The following is a 17,093-nucleotide window of genomic DNA, read 5'->3' on the forward strand; positions in this document are numbered from 1 at the left end:
GAGTCCCCCGTGCATATATATGAGATTATTCTCTGGTTCGTACAGCTACACGCACTGGGGCCCGACTAGGGGGTGAGAGCTGGGGCACATATAGCCCGTGGGTACATGTTATGACGATTGAGCTACACAATCCAGGTTAAAGTTTTAAAATGCAAATTAAGCCTTGTTCCTTATCCCGACATGTGATATATCTATGTATATGCATTCGATTCTGTACCATTGGATTGAAACTGTTGACTAAGACATTATGTTATCCTTATCCCTGAGTTACATGCTAATGTTCACTCCGCTAACCATCTTCGGACGTTGTATCCCCACGCGGTGCCGAAATTGGTCATACTTCTACTCCTCTTGCTTAGTGATTAGTGTAAAGAATGGATCTTGGGCCTTACTCAACCTCAAAAGCTAGCTCAAGAGGAGAGGATTGCCCAAGTCCATATAAGGAGACCAATTACCCATCCATTTTCCTATGTAGGATACTTAACACTCCCCGCACGCCCAGGCCTCGTCAACTGGAGCGTGGACAATAGAATATGGGGCCCAACATCGGTGAACAAAGATTTGGGATGGGCCTGACTCTGATACAATATAAAGAATGAATCTTGGGCCTAACTCAACCTCAAAAGCTAACTCAAGAGGAGAGGATTGTCTAAGTCCATATAAGGAGACCAATTACCTATCCATTTTCCTATGTGGGATACTTAACAATTAGGATTCAGAATCAGCTCGTGAGTTGACATTGAAGTGATGAACTTCCATACATCGGAAGTCTACATTTCATGTTTTGGTATCTTATGTCTCAGACTGTTCAGACTTGTTTATAGCTATAGTCGGGGGCATGTCCCGGCACTTTATTGATATTGAGTCTTGGCTCTTGGTTTAGAAGGCTTTGTTTGGATTACTGTGGTTATTAGGCAGTGTCGGTCGGTTGTTTGGCCGGTCATCGATCATTGGTTATGGACTTGTTTTGAATTCCTTAAGCTTGTTGCACGCTATCTTGTTATATGTTTAAAATTCATCCGACCTTGGGGGATGATGTGTTTGGTTTGGTTGAGGCAGTGGGTGATCTCCGGTCTACGTGGGACTTGAGATACCCGTCACGGTCAAGCCCTGGTTTGGGTCGTGACACTTCTCCTTTTTGTGCAACAATACAGTGCTAGATTTCCTATATGATTGTATTTTAAATTTATTTTATACTTCAATGTGGTTACATAATAGTTTGTTTCTAGGAATACATCTCGGGAACCATTGTCACCGGGTGATCCTACGGCCTGTGCTATACTACACAGGGGGTTTTGTGACTAACCCTAATGTTACTTCACCATTTAGAGTTAATGGTACCCGAGAGATCAAAGGTACAAGACCTGAAAAATAGATCAACATAAATCACTATTATTGCAAACTAAGCATACTTTTATTTTTGGCATAATACATAAATATGACCCTAAACTTGACACCAAATTATAACATTGACTTTAAACTTTGACAGTGCACAAGTAGGCCATTTGACTATACAAAACCTGAACAAATAAACACTCCAATCCTATGTGGAAAAATGTGTGTATACACTCAAAACCACACGCGTCGGAGTTAGAATTGAAGGATGTTTTTGTTCAGCTTTTGTATAATTAAAGGGCCTACTTGTGCACTGGCAAAGTTAAAGGTCATAGTTATAATGTATCTTTTTTATTAGGTGGTAGCATCTGAGTGGATAACTAATCCACGTAGGCGCAAGTGAGGTACACGCGTGTAAGTTGCAAAATCAGAGTGTTTATTTGTTCGGGTTTTGTATAGTTAAAGGGCTTACTTGTGCACTGTCAAAATTTAAGGTCAATGTTATAATTTGGTGTCAAGTTTAGGGTTATATTTATGTATTATGCCTTTATTTTTTCAAAAATAAATTATTAGAAGAAACAAGAAAAGAGAGATAGTAATTGATGCTTCAATGGACCCAAATTAATGAATAATTTTGAGGTTACAAGGGTTGACTTGATCTTATGAACCTACTATCTGTCACTAACTTTTAAAATTAGAGATCTGTATGAATAGATTATAAAAGTGTCACTGATAACTAATTGTGGAGTTGAAAAGGAAATAAAATAAATTTTAAGAAAACATAGTCAAAAATAATTTGTTTCAAGACCATAGGATCAAATAAACGGTAAACAAGGAATAATGCGCATTTCTTGCAATAGTTTGATTTTTAGTTGGAATCAGGTAAAAAGTGCAGCATGTGCATACCTATAAAGAAATACAAGGTCTTCAACATTGGCACAATCTTTATCCGGGCTTAGCACACTCATAGTGTAACACTTGATTCTGTCTAACTGAAAATTATCAAATTACGGATTTTGTTGGTTCCAACAACTTGGAAAACTTTAAAATGACTTCAAATAAGAAACATCAGGCAAAAGCATTGACATACTACCTCCAGTAAACAACTATTATCAAATATCTCCGTCAGGTGAGTACAAACCAGGACCTGCAAAAAGACCATTATGACTACAGACTTCCATTAACATAGTAGTACACAAGTTCAAGACATGTAGTGAGGGACAACTTTTATCAAGAAACTAGGTTACTGCATTTCCAAGAACCTTTGCTGTCTAAACTCGTCACTAGACCTGTAGCAAAATATGTAAAGTGGCAACTGAAAAACGAGCTGGAAGCTCCCGAGAGTTGGTGGCTGTTGGTCACCACTACAATCAAAAAGCTCATCGCGTTGGTTTTTTTCTTGAAATATTGTGATGCAGCACTTTTGTATCTTTTGTGGTGGACATATCGGTTGGTGTTGAGGGGATGGACTGGTGGAGGTGTTGCTGGTAATTTACCGGCAATGGCTTAAGCTAGAAATAACTGTTTTGGAGTGCAAAAGGAAGGGAAAAGATGCTCGCTCTGTTTGAAGAGTAAGTCAAATTTGATTACTAAACTAGGATAGTGACAGAGTGTCAAAAAGGTCTGGGGTCTGCAATTTACATTTTGTTGCTTTTCATGAATTGAGCATTTGGTCCTAAGCATCCATAAAACACTCAATTTCTTTGTAGCCTCAAGAAAATGTCAAAACAACTGTGACTGGTTTTCCCAGAAGAAGAGAAACAATGCCGTTAAATGAAGCAGAGATATGTACGACGGCGCATAGACTCGTGTGAGGACGGTCGAAGGAGATTCGGAGCACTTTCCCTTTTTGACAGGGTTGCACCAGGGATCGACTCTTAGCCTATTTTTATTTATCTTGGTGATGGATGTTTTGACGTGGCGTATTTGGGGGGGAGGGGGTTCCGTGGTGTATGTTATTTGCTGATGATGTTGTACTGATTGATGAGACCTGGGGAGGAGTTAATGATAAGTTGGAGGTTTGGAGACAGACCCTTAAGTCTAAAGGATTTAGATTGAGCAGGACCAAGAAGGAGTACTTGGAATGTAAGTTTAGCGATTTGTTGCATAAGGCTGACGTAGTAGTGAAGCTAGATTCTTAGGCCATTCAGAAGAGGGAGAGTTTCAAGTATCTTGGGTCTATGATTCAAGGGAATGGTGAGATTGACGAGGATGTCACGCACCTTATTGGTGCAGGGTGGTTGAAATGGAGGCTCGCTTTAGGAGTCTTGTGTGATAAGAAAAGAATGTGCCTACTAAGCTTAAAGGTAAGTTTTACAAAGTGGCAGTCCGACCAGTTATATTGTATGGAGCGGAGTGTTGGCCAGTTAAGGACTCCCACATCCAAAAGTTAAAGGTGGCGGGTATGAGGATATTGTGATGGATGTGTGGACTTACAAAGAGAGATAGGGTTAGAAATGAGATTGTTCAAAAGAAGGTGGGAGTGACGTTGGTAGAGTACAAGATACGGGAAGTAAGGTTCCGATGGTTCGGGTATGTGATGAGGAGGGGCACGGATGCTCTAATACGGTGGTGTGAGGCAAGAATGCTCCAGTACGAAGGTGTGAGAAGCTTTCTATGGATGGTTTTAGGTGGGGTGAAGGTGGGCCGAAGAAATATTGGAGGGAGGTGATTAGGCATGAGATGGAACAGTTACACCGTACGGAGGACATGACCCTTGATAGGAAGGTGTAGAGGACACGGATTAGGGTAGAGGTTTAGTAGGTACGCATACATTAGTACTAGTAGGGAAGAGTGTTTTATTTGTGTCTGTGCCATTAGTTTCTTGTAGTCTCTTGTTCATCATGTTCTGGTGATGCCTATGGTTTTGAATAGCTAGTTTATAGTATTACCTTGTGAGTGTCTTGTTTCCTTTATTATCTAGCGGTGTGATATCCCTTCTTATAGTTTGCTTTTATGATTTTTTCCGGTTTGTTATACTGTTATCTGTCCTGAGCCGGGGATCTACCGAAAACAGCCTCTCTACTTCATATGAGGTAGTGGTATAGACTGCGTACACTTTACCCCCCTCCCCTCCCCCCATCAACCCCCTAGACCTGACTTGTGAGAATGCACTGGGTAGGTTGTTGTTGTTGTTACTATCAAATGATGACACAAGCAAACCATACGGTTTTCAGAAAGTAATAAACTTCAGTTCTGTCAGTACAATATCCATGCAGATGACAATATATTGTCAATTCTTTTTCATTCTCATATTATTTTATTGTACCTAAAAAGCTATCAATGCTTAACCATTACCAGCACAATTCTCACGAGCATTAGGAAAATCACTTACGCTCATCCATCCGATGTAAATAAAGGGCAGTGGTACCAGACCTTTGGAGGGTCATAGCATGATGCAAAGTGATTTATGGTTCCACCAAGGAGACCGATACCATCTGAAAGGAATAACCAAAAAGACTATGAGACAACCAACAAAAATAGATAGCCTGTGAGCTAAAACAAAGATTACTACTTTATTTGGTTGTTTAATCCTTTTACAAGAGGCAAAAAATCCTCAAGTCATTATGCAGAAGCCCATATGAAAGGACAAGTTAGATCACTGGGTAGGTATTTAAATGTCTATGAAAACCAGTACAAAACAGCTGGAGATCAGCATGAACCAGCAGATCAATCCAATTGGTTTTAGGTTAGTATCATGTTTCAAAAGATTTTCTACATCATTTCAACATTCAATTTAAATGAAAGATTTAGAATCAGAAACAGAAATGCCAGACATTTGGAAGACCAACCTTCTGTAAGGGTGCCTTTACCAAACTCATCCATTAAACATAAGGACCGAGGACTTGCATGCCTGAAAATGATTTTCACATGTGTCAGATTGGTTCCAAAAGTGTACATTTTATTCATTTCAAAGCTACAAATTTATAGTACAGGAAAGCAAACACACACAGAACCAAATCGCTTGATTCTAGTAGATATGAGAATCAAGATATAATTATTTGATCGAATTACCTAACCTATCTATAGCAAAGCAGATCTGATTTTATTAAATCAATTAAGATCATACAAAATCAAATCTTAAATATTCACAAATCAACACTCCCTCTCAAGTTGGCATGTAAATATATGTCATGCCTAACTTGCTTACAAGAATTTCAAATTTTGGTTTAAACAAGCCTTTTGTGAAAATATCTGCAATTTGCTGATTTGTTGGGACGAAAGGCATATACAAGCTCCCTTCTTCAGTCTTCTCTTTTATGAAGTGCCTATCCACTTTAACATGTTTTGTTCTATCATGTTGAATTGAATTGTGAGCAATACTTAAGGCCGCTTTATTATCACAACACAACTTTATAGGTATACCAAATGTTTTTTTGAGTTCTTCCATCATTTTCTTGAGCCAATCATTTCACAAATCCAATGGGTCATAGATTGGTATTCAGCTTCAGCACTGCTGCGGATACAACATTCTACCTTTTACTCCTCCAGGTAACAAGAATTCCCCAGATAAATGTACAGTATCCAGTGTAGACCTCCTATCGGTAGTAGAACCTGCCCAGTCTGCATTTGTAAAGCTTTTAATGCCCCTATGCTAACTTTTTCTGAAAAACAATCCTTTCCTCGAAGAATTTTTAAGATATCTTAGGATTTTGCAGACCGCTTCTTGGTGCTCTTCCTTTAGAGAGTGCATAAATTAACTGACTCAGCTTACAGCAAAAGCTATATCAGGTCGAATATGTGACAAGTAGATAAACTTCCCCAATAGTCTTTGATATTGACTGTGGTCACATAAATATCCTTCTTAATTTCCGAATTTTGTATTCGGATCAATAGGTGTTTCAGCGGGACGACAACCACTCATCCCTGTCTCTTTTAGAAGATCTAGTACATACTTTCTTTGTGACAGCATAATTCCTTTTGATTTCGCTACTTCCATGCCAAGAAAATTATTCAACTAGCCCAAATTTTAATGTCAAATTCCGTGGCCAACTGATTCTTTAAATTCTTCATCTCGAACAAGTCATCTCCTGTTGTTATAATATCATCAACATACAAACTGTCAAATGAACATGGTATGATCTGCTTGCCTTGAGTGTACCCTTGTTTTTTCACAAACTGAGTAAACCTCTCAAACCAAACACTTGAAGATTGTTTGAGTCCGCAGAGAGATTTCTTTAGCCTGCACACTCTAGTTCCATACCTTTCTTTGAAACCTGGAGGAGGGTCTATGTAGACTCCTTCGAGTTTTCCATTCAAGAATGCATTCTTCACGTCTAGTTGTTGGAGAGGCCAATCAAGGTTGGGAGCAATGGTCAAAAGAACCCTTATTGAATTCAACTTGGCAACTGAAGCAAATGTCTCAAGATAGTCAATCCCGTAAGTCTGAGTGAATCCTTTTGCTACCAAACATGTTTTATACCTCTCTAGGGACTATTTGATTTAAATTTAATGGTGAACACCCACTTGCAACCCACTATTTTCTTTCCATGTGGTAGTTCTACCATTTTCCAGGTTCCATTTCTCTCCAGAGCGTTCATCTTCTCAAGAATTACCTCTTTCCACTTGGGAGTGTTCAAAGCAACCTGTACATTTCTCGGTATCTCCATTCCAGATAATTGAGATACAAAAGCTATATTGGAAGGGCACAAGTTTCTATATGACACAAAATTTGACACAGAATGGTTGGCGACTTTTCTTACCCTTTTACGTTTAGCAATTGGAAGATCAAGGTCTAAACCAACAACGGGTAAATCAGAATTAGGTTTTGGAGAATTACCTTGTGGATCAGTGAGATCTTGTGGGGCGGACATTTAGTTCTGATGAGAGTCCTTGATCTCTTTTTCTTGGTTTCAGTTTCTTCTTAAGTAAACCTGTAATTCCTTTGTTTGTTCCCAGTTCTTGTCATTGATAGTATCATGAAAATGCTCTATTGTCTTAATATCTTTATTTTCATTATTTAAGTTGGGATCTCTTACCTTATCTAGGTTGGTATTACCCCAAAACTACTTCCTGTATCTATCATAAAACCTAGATCCTTTGTTACTCACATGTGAGGTCAAGATCTTTGTCATCCCTCGAATTTTCAATATGTTTCTCCCCATGAAGATGGGTTTCAAAAACAATTGTGATTTAAAAAAGGTGAGATCATTGTAACAATAACCTTCTAGTAATTGGGTCATAACATTTGTAACCCTTTTGCCTAGGGGAATAGCCAACAAAAACACATTTTTTAGCACGTGGATAAAGTTTACTTCTATTATGATCATGAACATGAACAAATACACTACACCAAAAAACTCTTAAAGATAAATCAGTTGTCAATCTAGAAGTAGGGAAGTATGTCTTGAACATACTGAAAGGGGTTTTAAAATCTAGAATACGGGAAGGCATCCTATTAATAAGATAGGTGGATGTCAAAAGAGCTTTTCCCTAAAGAAATTTAGGGACGTTGCTTGTGAATATTAAGACTCTAGTTACTTCCATAAGATACCTATTTTTTCTCCACTACTCCATTTTGTTGGGGTGTATCAGCATATGAACTTTGGTGCACTATTCCCTGAGAAGTGAAAAATTGCTTAAGTAGTCATTAAAAAACTCTCTCCCGTTATCACTCCGAAAAATTTGAATCTTCTCCTGAAATTGTGTCTCAACCATAACATAAAAGGCCTCAAATATATGTTTTATTTCCCTTTATCTTTCAATAGGCGCACCTAAGTTAGTCTAGTATGATCATCTATGAAACTCACAAACCACCTTTTTCCATTTACGGTTGCTATCCGAGAAGGTCCCCAAACATCACTATGGATTAACTTAAAGGGTTTGTGGCATGGTAACTCTGGGATGAAAAAGATGAACGTTGTATTTAGCCATTTCACAAAATTCTCATTGAAAAGTGGATGCAGTTTTATTCATAAACAATTGTGGTAACAAGAGTTTCAAATAATGAAAACTAGGATGACCAAGTCTATAGTGTCATAACATGACTTTATTATCAACTAGAACAAAGTTCAAACAAGCTGAACTAAATTTTACTAAATGGTCGTAATCTTCAGAAAAATAGAGACCTTCAGACTCTCCAGCATTGTCAATCATCCTCCCCGAAACCTTGTCATGAAACACACACATGAAATATCGTTAAAAATGGCACGACAATTAAGGTTTTGAGTCAATTTGTTGATGGACAAAAGATTATGAGACAATTTTAGAACATGAAGGACATCAAAAAGAGTCAAAAAGAGGTTAGTTTGACCGTCCCTTTCCCAACAATTGCTGAGAAGGAACCATCAGCAAATTTGACTTTTTTATTCCTGCTAAAGGAGTATAAATCGAGAAAAAATGGGAGTTTCATGTCATGTGATCACTAGCCCCTGAATTTATGATCCAAGAGCTTATACTATTAGAATCTGTACTCAAAAAACACATGGTACATTACCCGTTTGGATAAACGAACAAGCAGGAGTAGAAAGATTAGATTTACTGGATTGGAGTTAAGATAAGAGAAGTTTGTGCAGTAGCTCTAGTTGTTCCTTAGTGAATGGTGCCATTTCTGAAGAAGATTTCAGCCCCGATTCTTCACTGGTGCACTGAAAGGCCTGGTTGCCATGGTTTTCTGGCCTTTTTTCTGTTCTAGTTGGGCGGTTTTCCATGGATTTTCCAACAAGTCTCAAGAGTGTGCCAGAAGCTTTTGAAAAAATCACATCAAGGCTTCTTCTTCTTACCATTCTCATTTTTCACAGCAACTAAAGCAAATGACTTTATATTTTTTGCTTCCAGATTGGAATTTATTTTTAGCATAACATTCCTCTTTGTTTCTTCACGCCTAGTTTTAGACAATGTTTTCCTCAGAGTGGGTAGTGGATTTTTCCCAAGAAGTCGAGAACGCAGTTTGTCAAAATCTTGGTTCAACCCTGCTAAAAACAGATAAACCCTCCCACTTTCTTCCTTTTTCATTGGTTTTACGCTATTCTTCGAACACTCTCATTCATCATTATAGCATTGATCTATTTCTTGCCGCAGGGAAACCATCTCATTATAGTAAAGAATAACACTTCTCTCCCCCTGCCTCGTTTTCTACAATTTAATTTTTAATTCAAAAATCTGAGAAACATTTTCTACATCAGAATAAGTCTCTTGGGAAGAAATAAATATGGTTTACCTATGGTAGATTCCATGGAGTTAGTAGCCAAGCAATTACCATCGAGTTTTCTGAACGTTAGGCCTTCATTTTCAGGGCTCCTGGTTCAAGCTTTCTCGTTTCTCCAGTCAAGTGCCTAAGTTTTCTCGACCATCAATTGCCAAACTGACAAATTGCGGCCATTCCAAATAATTCTTTCTATTCAGCTTGTGAGAAGTAACCTGAAAGGAGAAATGAGAAGAATTGCCGCATTGGTTCATCGTTGTCTTGGACGAAACTTTATTAACGGAACTCTCGTCTTCTATTAATGTCGTTGGGTGACGTAGTCCAGTAAATGTTGTTTTAGTCATCAGCAACATAAGAATAAAGCAAAAATGTTGGCTCTGATACCATGTGAAATTGGTACCAAAGGTGTATATTTTATTCATCTCAGAGCTAAAAGTTTATAGCACAGGAAAGCAAATACATGCAGAATCAAATCACTTGATTCTAGCAGATATGAGAATCAACAAAAACTAGCAACAAAAAAGGTTGGCTTCTATTGCTCTCTGGCACGACTCCCAAGATCCCTTCTCTCCTACTTTCTAGCAGGAAGGACAATCCCTTTTCCGGCCTTCCTTGCAGGAAACATCCGTTCTTTCTATTTTAAGCTTCCGCTTCCCATGGTAGCTAACCCTTCTTCTTCTCTTTTCTTTTCATTCTTAATTCTTTAAGACCACTGATGGGAGAAAATAGGATCTACTTCAATGGCGACTTCAAGTCTTTCGATAACAGTAGATGGACAGTGGGGAGAGATGTCTGGTTTGAATGGGCAAAGAGAAGCCACAATATAATGAGATCTTCCATGAGTGTGTAAGTCATGAAATGGCTCTGTACTATCCTCAAGGAAGCATCTAAGGACAAGGAGAAAGGGATCAGAAGATGGAAATACAAAGAAAAATTTTCTAAGACTTTTTGCACAAGGAAAGTGAATGAATATGGTAGATTCATGAGCATTCTTACTCTAAATGGTCTGGAAAGGTCAGTATTAATAGTCCCAGAGCTAGCTTTAAATGAGGGATGGAGTGAGGTAGCTTTTAAGATAGAGAGGTTCATTCAATGCCCTCACCAACTGAAGAATGTTGTACAACCCAGACTATTTAAGAGGGATCTGCCATATGTCAAAGCTGTCGGGGAAAGCAAATGGAAGTCAAATACCTTGGGAGAGACAACGATCTCGTACAACGAAGGCGACCTTCAAGTTACAGTGTCACCTGGGGCAAAAGACACTAGACTTTCCAGGAGATGCACTGTGGATTCTTTCAAAAAGGGAGAAACAGAGCTTCCATCCTTATTAGACATGAGGAGGTGGAGTGCAGTCACTTGGAAAGCTATATTTAGGATCAATATCTACGAAATGGCCAGAAACATGTTCCTTTTCGAATTTCTGAACAGGAACATGGTTGAACAAATCATTCAGAGGGAATGGAGATAGGAGAGATCAGAATCAATCTTCAACGGTGGAACCCACTAATAGGATATGAAAACTCCAATAAAAACCCCAAAACCACTTGGATAAGAGCTTTGGGAGTGCCACTACAGATATGATCACAATGCATCTTCACAAAAATTGGGAACCTCTGTGGAGATTGGGTTGAAACTGAGGAGGAGACAGGTTTGAAGAACCACTTGAAGTGGGCAAGAACCAAAATTAGAGGTGATGGCCAAAGTTTCCCTAATGAGGTATCGATTGTAAGAGACGGAATAGAATTTTTTATTCCTATTTGGGTGGAAAAGAAAGTTCGATTTTAGAACTTGACACAGGCAGGGGGAAGAAATCATCAATTGGAGTTGCCGGAGCTGGGGAGTATAGCAAAGAGTCCAAAGGTCCTCCATCTACATCAGACCAATGGGTAAAAGATTTGTCTTCTACTGGAAAAGGACAAAAGTCTGTTCTGAACTCTGATAGATCAGAGTTCAGAAAAGTAACATGGGGCACTTTTGACAGGTGGGGTTTCTTAAAATGAACCCCTAGAGTCACGTGTTAAGGACATGGAGACCCAAGTCCTTTCTAGAAATTGTTTGGGTCGGGACAACAGAGTAGTGCAAATGTCATTTTCAATGACTTATCAGGCCCAAGAGAGGAAGGTTTTTTTGATCCATTAGGTTTTGAAACAAAGGAGCAAGTTCCAACTCTTATAAGAAGTTTTCTGGAATCAGAAATAGTAGTAGATGTAGTCTATGTAGGCCAGGGTACTCCAGTTGCAGACCCAAGAGACAATGCAATACGTCTACCTGAGACGGAAGCGATGGAGGAAAGCAGTGGTAAGACTGATCTCTCTCTAGAAATTCAGGAGGAACAACACTTCATACTAGAGATGCAGAGTGACAAGCAAATAGAAGAGTGATTGGTGGAGGATGTTGAACCAATTCAAAATGAGCTGACTCTTACAATTCAAAATGAAAAAGAGATATCTATGTGGGTAAGGAAGAATTTAGTTAAGCTGGGGAAGATATTTGGTATTGATTTTCGGGGGCATGAGGAGGAGTCATTAGAGCTTCTTATGCAAACTGACAGCTGCAGACAGGCTTAAAAAATGGAAAGTGATTCCATCAGTAAAAGGCCTAGGTACAAGGGGGTTCGGGAACTGAAAAGTCTTGCTTCTTTTGACATTAATTTCAAAAGTGATGGGAAAATAGAGAAGGGGAAAGAGATCAAAGCTCTACAATGAAGGTGAAACTTATGTCCTGGAATGATAGGGGATTGAATAGTGGGAAAAGAGGAGATTTGTGAAGAGTTTAATATTCAACTGGAAGGCAGATATCATTTGCTTTCAAGAATCTAAGTTAGAGGGGGGGATGCAAGATATCATGAAAGAAATATGGGGAGGAAAATGGGTCAAATATGCTTGTCTGCAGGCGAGTGGCACCAGAGGGGGCATATTGATGATATGGGATAGTAGATCTTGGAGAGGGGAACTACTAGAAATAGGATCGTACACTATTACCTGCATTTTGGAGGCAGTTCTGCAGGATTATAAATGTCACATAACGGGAGTCTATGCTCCAAACTATAGATGAGAGAGAGAGCATGTATGGGAGAAAATAGGTGTTGTCAGAGTCTTTTTGAGGGACCATGGCAGTGTGTGGAGACCAACATCAAAAGATACCCCTCAAAAAGGAGAAATTGCAGAAGGAGACCACCTGCGCAAGTCACTCTATAGTTTGAAACAGTCCCCACGAGCCTGGTTTGGAAAGTTTAGCACAGTGATACAAGAGTTTGGCATGATTCGTAGTGGAGCAGATCATTCAGTGTTTTGTCGCCATTCTGAACCAAATTTATGTATTTATTTGGTGGTTTATGTTGACGATATTGTTATCACCGGCAATAATCAAGAGGGTATCACTAACTTGAAGCAACATCTCTTTTAGCATTTCTAGACTAAAGACCTTGGCAAATTGAAATGCTTTCTAGGTATTGAGGTTGCTCAGTCCAAATCAGGTATTATTATTTCTCAACGCAAGTATGCTTTAGACATTCTTAAGGAGACAGGAATGATGGGATGTCGACCCATTGACACTCCTATGGATCAAAATGCTAAATTTTTGCCAGGACAGGGAGAGTCACTCAGTGATACTGGAAGGTATAGGCGGTTGGTTGGAAAGTTGAATTATCTCACAGTGACTAGACCTGGCATCTCTTTTTCTGTAAGTGTTGTACGTCAGTTTATGACTTCCCCCTGTGATAGTCATTGGGATGCAGTTATTCGTATTTTGTGATATACGAAGTCATCTCCAAATAAAGGACTACTCTTAGAGGATCAAGGCCATGAGCATATCGTTGGATATACAGATGTTGATTGGGCAGGATCACCCTCTGATAGACGTTCTACCTCTGGATATTGTGTTTTAGTAGGAGGTAATTTGGTGTCCTAGAAGAGTAAGAAACAGAGTGTAGTTGCTCGATCTAGTGCCGAAGCAGAATATCGAGCAATGGCTGCAGCAACTTGCAAGCTGGTTTGAATCAAACAATTGTTGAGAGAACTAAAATTTGGAGAAACTGGTAAGATGGAACTTGTATGTGATAATCAAGCAGCTCTTCATATTGATAATCTTTAGTTCTCTAAAGACAGTCAAAACTCAACTACTGGCTCTTCCAATAGCATTTGTTTATAGCCAGGATTCTTCCATCATAATGGGCTCACTCGATCTAGGATCAAATAGGGTATCGACTTCTTTATGTTTAAGTGACTAAATTTATTTAGCACTTTCTCAATGTAATGAGGTTAACTCAACACATTACCCCCACTATTTTATTTAATCTTGATACCCAACATACTACCAATTTCTCCAAGATCCTCTATTTAAAATGTGTACATAAAATCTCTTATGATTTCTTTCGATCACACAATATGACAATACTCATTAAGAATTCTAAAGCGAAGGCATATTAACTATCTCAAATAGTTTATGCTCTTCAAATATATGTTAACTAATTTTAAGTGTAATTTTGACTTCTAATCACGTGTCAGACGCCCCCACACATTTTAAATATTTCAAGAGTCATAACCATCACACATGGAAACTCAATTCCCAATTAGGTAAACTACACAAAATTATTGTGCTTCTTTTAAAAACATCAAACTCATAAAGTTCTTTAACCTTTAAACGACATCAAACAATAAATACCATCTATTCTCATGATCTCAAAATTATAAAAATATTTTTCAAGTATTAACATGACCCTCATAAATAAAATACTTCATATTATCTCATGACTTGAAATAAACTACACATATGATCTTTATGCAAGAATAATGATCCACAATGAACACATAAGTAAATATAATTCCTAAAATTATCAAGCATTGGAAGATCATCACAAAATCATCTACCCTACCATTTATGAAAGTAATTCACAAAATCACAAAGGATAAAACTCATAAAATAATAAATAGGGTTAAGTAAATAGAACCCGATTTTTATTGCCGCTTCTTCAGACATATATTGCCTCTTTAACCACAATCTTCATCTATTAGTTCACATATATTTTTCCGTTCTTGATGTTGTTTCTCTCCAATCAGTGGTTTGACACAATAAAATTTTTGCCTTGGGAAAGTTTTCAAGTGAGAGCCTTCCTTTGCCCCTCAACATAAACTGATATTGTTGCATATCAAACCGAACAAAGCACACATTTTATTTTTAATACCATCTGCAACACATCATCTTCTTATTGTTAAACAAAATGTCCTTTGACTCATTCAAGAGTAAAGCCACCCAGAAAAGATCTTCCCATTGTGCAACTTTTTTTAAAAAAAAAGTTTAATCATAATATCTCCAACTATTCTTCTAAATTTCTTTCTACATAGACAACACACTACACCAACCAGTAGACGAAATTCTCCAAATTTTGGTATCTCTTGGCAATAACACATCTGCACATGGCCACCATAATAGGATGACATAAAGATATAGTATGGACACCTGCTCAGCCACCATGTAAATTTTCTAAACACAACACCAAATTTAGTCAAGTACAGGTCTGAAATCAATTTTCACTTTTACTACACCAGTCAATCTATCAGAGTCTTCTCCACATTGCAGAAATTGAATTTTCTTCGTATATAGCAAGTATCGTTTTTAGATTATTGGAATATATGTTCCATGAATACAAAATATATAAAGAACACAAGATGAAGGGTTGATAACATGAACACCGAAAACAAAATTCGAGGCTTGAAACACGCACGAAATGCTTTCCTAAAAATGATATTTACTCCTCCTCTACGAGATTGCTATGGGATTTAACGTAAATAGTTTAACGGCGGGGTTAGAGGAGAAAGACGGGGAAAAGAGGTTGTATAGGCTTGCTAAGGCTAGGGAGCGAAAGGGTCATGACTTCGATCAAGTGAAGTGCATTAAGGGGGAGGATGGTAGTGTTTTGGTGGAGGATAGCGGTGTGCATCGTTCGGTTCGGTTCGATTTTATGTATTATTGGTTCGGTTTGTCTGTTTTCGGTTTTTAAATATGTAAAACCAATAACCAACCAATAAGATATTTTCTTATCGGTTTTGGTCCTTAACGGTTCGATTTTCTGTTTAACCAATAAGAAAATACTTATAAAATAGAAATAGTAACAACTAACATTAAAAAATGAAATCTTAGTTACGCAAAAATCCTATGCAATGCATTTTAGTTTACAAGAATCTTCAAAATTAAACTGAATGTTAGTTAAAAAAAGATTGAATCCTTATTGTTGGAAGATACTAAATGCTTCAAGCTTTCCAATACGATAATACCCGTGCTTTTGTTGCCCTGAATAGGTTAATACTTTGTGAATCACAAAATTGAGAATAAGAAGTGTATATATATATATATATATATATATATATATATATATATATATATATATCCTAATTTTTTGCCTTACGTCTTTGTCAAAAGCGTCGGCTTTTTCAATAAGATTATTTATTCTTATTGGTGAATTATCTTTAAGGATTTTGATATATATATATAAATAATATAAATAGGGGTAAAAAAATAACTTAGTGTATCCTTATTGGGTTATCGGTTTAACCAATAACCAAATAAGCTAAAATCGAAACCGAATCGTTTACCCAATAAAATTTTTAATAAAATCAATAAAAAACCTTAACCCAATAACCCGATACTGATAACCCAATAGCATTTTTATCGGTTCGGTTTATCGGACGGTTCGATTTTTACGCACCCCTAGTGGAGGATGTCTATATTAAGAAGAGATGGTAGGAGTACTTTCATAGACTTTTGAATGAGGAGGGAGACAGAGGCATTGAGTTAGGGGAGTTGGAGCACTCGGAGAAGAGCCGTGTTTTCAGTTACTGTAGGCGTTTTAAGGTTGAGAAGGTCAGAGAGACTATTCGTAGGATGCGGAGGGGTAGGGCAACGGGGCCTGACGAGATTCTGGTGGATTTTTAGAAGTATGTTGGTGGGGCAGGTTTAAGGTGGTTGACTGATTTGTTTAACCGCATTTTCAAGACTGCGAGAATGTCTTTAGGCTTGGAGATGGAGTACGACGATTCCGTTATATAAAAACAAGGGCGACATTCAGAGTTGCAACAACTATAGGGGTATTAAGCTGTTGACGCGGAGTATTCAAGGCGAGGTGCCTTGGTGTATGTTATTTGCGGATGATGTAGTGCTGATTGATGAGACGCGGGGGGGGTGCATGACAAATTGGAGGTTTGGAGGCAAACCCTTGAGTCTAAGGGGTTCAGGTTGAATAGGTCCAAGACGGAGTATTTGGAATGCAAGTTTAGTGACTTGAGGTAGGAGGACGAAGTGGTGGTGAGGTTGGACTCCCAGGAGATTTGTAAGAGGGATAGTTTTAAGTATTTTGGGTCTATGATTCAGGGGAATGGTGAGATTGATGAGGATGTCTCTAACGTATTGGAGCAGGTTGGATGAAGTGAAGGCTCGCTTCGGGAGTGTTGTGTGATAAGAAGGTGCCCTTAAGCTTAAAGGCAAATTCTATAGAGTGGTAGTCCGGCCTGCCATGTTGTATGGAGCGGAGTGTTGGCCAATCAAGCACTCCCACATCCAAAAATTGAAGGTGGCGAAAATGAGAATGTTGTGTTAGATGTATGGGCTTACTAGAGGGGAC

The 17,093-nt window shown here is 38.2% G+C and overlaps 1 protein-coding gene across 24 annotated transcripts in view; it reads right to left on the reverse strand.

Annotated features, from left to right (window-relative positions):
- The window catches only part of LOC107845531 (DNA mismatch repair protein MSH5), a 78,501-nt gene that overhangs the window by 16,819 nt on the left and 44,589 nt on the right, over positions 1 to 17,093 (reverse strand). For 18 of the 24 annotated variants that reach the window (XR_007045819.1, XR_001666879.2, XR_007045814.1 and 15 more), the window contains 4 exons: positions 5,127 to 5,188; positions 4,711 to 4,772; positions 2,429 to 2,482; positions 2,242 to 2,327 (listed from right to left, as the gene is read on the reverse strand). Coding sequence is in view for 14 of the 24 variants with exons in the window: in XM_047398075.1 (XP_047254031.1) it covers positions 2,242 to 2,327; positions 2,429 to 2,482; positions 4,711 to 4,772; positions 5,127 to 5,188 (264 nt within the window). In the remaining 10 variants the exon portion in view is untranslated. Of the gene's footprint in view, positions 1 to 2,241; positions 2,328 to 2,428; positions 2,483 to 4,667; positions 4,773 to 5,126; positions 5,189 to 17,093 lie in introns of those variants that run through there. The other 6 variants (XM_016689907.2, XM_047398080.1, XR_001666880.2 and 3 more) reach the window with 5 other exon arrangements.

This window comes from Capsicum annuum, chromosome 10 (genome assembly GCF_002878395.1).
Source record: "Capsicum annuum cultivar UCD-10X-F1 chromosome 10, UCD10Xv1.1, whole genome shotgun sequence".
Classification (NCBI taxonomy): domain Eukaryota; kingdom Viridiplantae; phylum Streptophyta; class Magnoliopsida; order Solanales; family Solanaceae; genus Capsicum; species Capsicum annuum.